Source organism: Callospermophilus lateralis, chromosome 4 (assembly GCF_048772815.1).
Source record: "Callospermophilus lateralis isolate mCalLat2 chromosome 4, mCalLat2.hap1, whole genome shotgun sequence".
Taxonomy (NCBI): domain Eukaryota; kingdom Metazoa; phylum Chordata; class Mammalia; order Rodentia; family Sciuridae; genus Callospermophilus; species Callospermophilus lateralis.
The window spans coordinates 145,949,139-145,955,138 of record NC_135308.1 but is presented as its reverse complement, the minus strand read 5'-3'; the positions used below and the strand labels follow the sequence as shown (position 1 = coordinate 145,955,138).

The window sequence follows — 6,000 nt, the reverse complement described above, 5'->3', positions numbered from 1 at the left end:
GGTTTGTGCCATGGCATGCAGGTAACTAGCTAGATTTTGACATAATTTTCTATAAAATAATAAGTCTTCTTTTCCCAAACCAGAAACAAATAAATAGTAAACTATTATTAATGTGAATAAAACACATGCTTCACACTTCTTTCCCATTTGAAATTATTCACAGCTACAATATGTATATGTTAAATTTTGAACAACAAAGTCAGTAGTGATCTAATATAAAAGCTTTTGGTTTGTAGTTTTGACAAGTTTTTGGTCCTATTTAACACAAGGTTAATATGATAAAAATAATTATCAATATTTAAACTGCTGGGCTGGGGTTGTGGCTCAGTGGTAGAGTGCTCACCTAGCATGCATGAGGCACTGGATTTGATCCTCAGCACCATATAAATATAAAGATGTTGTGTCTACCTAAAACTAAAAAATAAATATTAAAAAATATTTAAACTCCTAATAAATGTATATGACTATTAGTTAATAGGATGGTCAAATACTTTTTTAAAAAATACCACTTGTGGGTTGGGGATATAGTTCAGTTGGCAGAGGTGCTTGCCTCACATGCACAAGGCCCTGGGTTCAATCTCTAGCACCACAAAAAAACAAACAAAACAACAACAACAACAACAACAAACCTACCTTGCCCAAAGAACGCCCAATTCAAGCTCAAAGATTATTTCCAAAACTGAACTCATGCACCAAACATTAATGTATTTAGCACAAAGGGGGCTTGGAATAAATGTTTCTTGAAGAAGGTGGTGAAAAACTTTCAAACCACTATGAATATAGCATAAAAGCCACTGTCAGTTTAACTAATGATTCAATATCAGGAGAACTTTACAAAACACAGGAATTCCCCTATACTCAAAACTCCCATGTCTCGAGCTGGGCATGTAACCCAATGCTAGAGTACTTGCCTAGTATGCTTAAGGCCCTGTTTATTCAATCCCCAGCACCACAAAAAAAAAATCAACAAAAACCTACGAAACGACCCAATTTGATGGTGCTTCTCTAGTTCTTACCCAAATCTTTGGCGAGAAGGATGATATGTGATTGCTCTCTTCCTGCTAAAACTACATCAGTAATAACGAAATAAAAATGTGTTCGACACAATTGACAATAGTAAAGCTAGCAGTGAAATACTTAATCCTAAGAAAATCCTACTTAGAAATTAATATTTATTTATTTTTTTAGTTCTTGGCAGACATAACATCTTTGTTTGTATGTGGTGCTGAGGATCGAACCCGGGCTGCACGCACACCAGGTGAATGTGCTACCACTTGAGTCACATCCCCAGTCCTATTTAGAAATTTAAAAGAGATGCACCACCAAAATCATGGAAGGAACAGGGCTGAATAGAGAAATGATTATGTGTATTTGGTCCCCTCTAACATATGCAAATAGATCCATCATTTCTCAGTTGAGAATAATCTCTCAGGGCATCCATTCTCTCATTTGCCATAAGAGAATAATACCTACTTTACATTATTATCAGGAAGACTGAGTCAATACATATCAAGGGCATAAAAGTAATATTACCTGGCACATGGTAAGCATGCAACAAATTATTATTTTAAATCTTTCACACTAATTACTTTCCAATTAATTATAGTGTATTTATTACTTTAAAAACCATTGTTAATAAGATCACCACTGGAGACACAAATCAGAGATGTAACATCAGCACTTTCATCTTGTGAACACGATTCCACAATGAATACAACAGTGACACTTTGGCTTAGTCTCAATGCAAAAGTGTCACAGATAAGTACTAACAACAGTAAAGTTGGGGCTAGTATTGAGAGGAAATGGGAGACTTAACGTCATTCTGCAGATATAATGGATGTATATTGCTTACTTATGAACAGATGAGGACCTGATTACTACAGTAATTAGAAGTAATACACATAGGAATAGACTGAAATGAGAACTAAAACTCAATCCATAAATACACAAGAAATTTTACCTAGAAATCTTACTGTTTGAGCTATCTAAAAATCATATATTGCAACAACAAAACTAGAGGTTAATTATTTTTTTTATTATTGAATTATACTGTAAATCTACATCTATGATTTAATCAGGAAGAAATGCTTTGTGTTTACAACAAGGACACATTTACTCTAGTGGAATAAAACAGACACAGACAAAAGACCAAATACATGTTTGTTTTTTTAAAAAAGAGTACACGTTTTACCCAGTCCTTTTGCTATTTTGAACCATATTTTTCCTATGAGAGAACTGATCTTACATAAATGCAAGTCTGCTTTATCTCCTCACATTTTTAAACATTAAATGGAGTTCCTCACAATTTCTAATTATAACCAAACAACTGAAAACAATATGGGAACAAAGTCTGAAAACAAAAAAACTAGTGTAGATGGCTATTACCTGATAGTGGAAAAGTTGAGTAAAACATGCCTCCTCTGTGGCTCATCTCAAAGCAACATTTTAATTCAAAGAGGAAAGCTTTTCAGATCTATGAGTGCCTCTGCAGAATCAGACCTATAAGTGTGTCTGATCTGAACTGCAGAAGTTGAGTAAAAATGTCTACAAAATACCTAAAATCTAAAAATCAGAATGGTGCTAATTCAAACAAAAAGTTTGGTGGTCTAAATACACCTTCAATTTCTTCCTTTGTTAAAATTATCTTTTATTTTGGATGGTAATTTAAAAATAACTTATGTTCTTAGTGTGCTTTATGGTCAATGACAATAAACTTGCAAATCAAATGATTTAAGTTTAAAGTTTTTATGTTTTACCTGATTCTACTGAAATTTCTTTCGTTCACCTACAATTTTATGCAACCAAGTTATACATGAGGTAAGTTTTAGCTAAAAAGTTAAAATAAATCAACCACAAAGATAAAGCTAACCATATTTCAAGAGTATACAAAATCATAATGCCCACTTTGCACTGAAAGTTTACAACTTTAACTACTACTTGTATGTAGTTTAAAAGCAAATACTTTTTTACTTTTTAATCAAAACTATAGCTGGAAATATAGGGGGAAAAAACACTTGGCAAAAGTTTGTTTTTGGTAATAGAAGACAATGCAACAAAGAATCCAAATGGAACAACACCAGTATTTAAATTTCTAACTTTTAAACAAAACACATACACACACTTACTTTTCTTAAAAAAAAAAAAAAAAAAAAAAAATTCTGGTAGTAAATTGGATTGACAGAATCTTCGGTTGTAAATAAAAAGTATAAATTTCCAATTTTAGCCTTCTAGCTAGCTAACATGTACAGCCAGCTAGTTCTCTAAAACAAGTATTATGTCACCCTCAAAGATCCCTGCTAAAAATCAATTGTATTTAAATGGGTCTTACTGAAAGAGGACGTTCATGATATTAGGAATCTTTTAAAAAGTGAGTATGATAGGGCTACAATAGCAACATTACTATTAATAAGTTACAGAAGAGATTATTGCTGTACTTTCCCTCATAAACACTGTCAAACTGTTTCAGTTATAAAAGTACAACCAAATTACTTTCTCTTACCAAATTTCAATGTTCCACCTCTGTAAAATTTTATTCAGCAGAGAATAATTCTTAATCTTTTCTGTAAGAATTCAAAGTATTTAAATGTGTAATTTCACATTATACTACCATGTTTTGCCCTTCTTGTTTTCCAAATACACAAAACAATATATTTTCCCAAAAATGAAATAAGATGTCCACATTAAAAAAATAAAGCCTACAAAAAGTTCCAGAGCTAAAAAAGATTATCCATATGGCACAAAGTGATCTCCCACTAGTCCAAAGTCCAAAACATTTAAATGAAGTTCATTCAGATATCTTGTTGCTTTTCCATGGAATATTAAATTTGAAGTGAAATCACATTATTTTTAGTTCTTGAGTCAACAAATATACACAAATGTTTTTCTAGTTATTAAAAATAGGAGACCAAGTTGAATGTGCCAAAGTAATATAATTCAGGTGGATTTTCTATTTTCATCACGAAGAAAACGAGAGAAAGGATTTCCTTGGTTGGTTTCCATAGCTTGATAAACCAAAAACAAAAAAACTGCCACAACAACAAACAGCAAAATTTTTATCCATACGGGAATGGAACGTCCCTTTTTTGTCTTTTCTGATTTGACATCTGCCAAAGGAACATACTTAGGAACATATTTGGATGAGAAAGATTCCTCCATTCTGAAATCACCGAGTTCTAGTGGCCGGCCTGCAGCCCCTTTGATTGGTCTGCGGCAACTAGCACTGTTCAAAGTAAAAGGAGAAACAGAAAAATAATTTTAGATGAGCTCATGATTTGAACAAGTAACATAAAACGTCATACCACTTCTAATTCTAAGAATATTCCATGAGGCAGCAGTACAAAATTTATATATATAAAGCCACAAGGTCATGTCAATTTAAAACTTCTAAACATTTTCCACTTTAAAAGTCAGATGTATCTTTTATTAGAAAATAATATGCACAACATTGATAAATGCTCGCTGGACCTGCCTTAAAAGTTTTTTTCAAAGCAAGTATATTTAGGAGAAAATTAAAACATAAGGTAGTTTTGGCTGTGATTCTTTCAGTTAGGAAGTAATTCAACAGGTAAATCTAACTCCAGTTTTTTCAATTAGAAAGGATAAATGCAAGAAATAATTGATTTCCTTCAGGGCTTGGGATGTAGCTTAGTGGGAGAGCACATGTTTAGCACGGACAAGGCCATGGGTTCAATCACAGCACCATAAAAAATAAATGAGGGAAGAGACTGAAGGCCTGGGGTTATACCCCTAGTACTGCCAAATAAATAAAATTAAATAAATAGAAGGTAAAAGATTTATTTATAATCCTTCAACTTGACAAGTTAATTTTTTTTTATTAGTTGTTTTGACAAGTTAATTTTGAAAATGATTCAACTTTCAAGGACACGAATAACTTGTGGCTTAGGGGAATTAATCTGTTCCCCAAAGAACAGTTTAATTCTGAAAAGAGTAAAATAACTTTGCAATGAAGAATGAAGAATTCCCTAGCAGAGTACACTGATACTTGATTCAGTATTTCCAAGTACCTAATTCCTGTTGGTGTAGATGCTTCATAGGGGAACATTTCCTTAAGAATATCTCTTTCTACTCTTCTTTCCTCTGTTTTTTCTCCCACCTAACAAAAAAGAAAGAAACAAATTAAAATTCAATATAAGTGTGTAATAATTAAAATATAATTTTAAATAGAAGTTTTAGAGATCAAAAATGCCCTTTAATCTATCCTAGCTTTTATGACTGCTGTTTCTAAATTTATTACCATCTAGGTATTCACAGAGTTCCACGGCTCTCTTTAAATTTCTTCATCATGAAGTGATATTAATGTGGCTATTGGGGGAAAACTGCCATGCCAATAAACAAGGAAAAAAAAAATTCAGCAACCTAATGTGGCAGTGTAAATTCCCTCAATGATTTTCCATGTTTTTCATTAATAAAACATTAAGAATACATTTTTTTTCTTATTAGGAATTCCATAATAAAATAAAATAATCAAATATAGGAAGTGACCAATTAACATGGACCTTTAACCAATTCTAGTTTATGTTTAAAACTATAGGCAATGCAATCTCCCCAGCTTAGAAAAAATTTTGGCTTGTTTTGCTGTATGTTTACCTTTAAAACCCACATCAAAATAATTTCAATTCCTTTAATAAAGATTCATAAAAATTATAATGTATCATGCAGTTAGTACTTTAAAGCATAATTATACAGGAGTTAACCCATTCAAGCACCACACAAAGTCACTTTAAAGTCCCATTATTTAACATTTCGACAGAAGAAAAATGTAGCATCCCTCACAGCCCAGGCAGCACTTCTAAACTTGCATCCATGACAAATAGAACATATTACAAGCAGCACACAAATGACCACTCCTTTGAAAACCAGAACTTAAAAAGGCACATAGCAGCAAAAGGGTAGTATTAGCATGGCATACTATATTAGTTAATTTCTGTTTTCACTATTAAAAGTGTCTTAAAAATGAGAAATGCGTGTGCACACGCACAC

General features: G+C 32.2%; 1 protein-coding gene across 3 annotated transcripts in view; it reads right to left on the bottom strand.

Annotated features, from left to right (window-relative positions):
* Positions 1 to 2,014: 2,014 nt before the first annotated feature.
* Tmpo (thymopoietin) overlaps positions 2,015 to 6,000 on the bottom strand; it is a 28,389-nt gene continuing 24,403 nt past the window's right edge. For all 3 annotated transcript variants that reach the window (XM_076854972.2, XM_076854973.2, XM_076854974.2), the window contains 2 exons: positions 5,025 to 5,113; positions 2,015 to 4,219 (listed from right to left, as the gene is read on the bottom strand). In XM_076854972.2, coding sequence (XP_076711087.1) covers positions 3,934 to 4,219; positions 5,025 to 5,113 — 375 coding nt within the window. In that variant the 3' untranslated portion in view covers positions 2,015 to 3,933. The remainder of the gene's footprint in view (positions 4,220 to 5,024; positions 5,114 to 6,000) is intronic.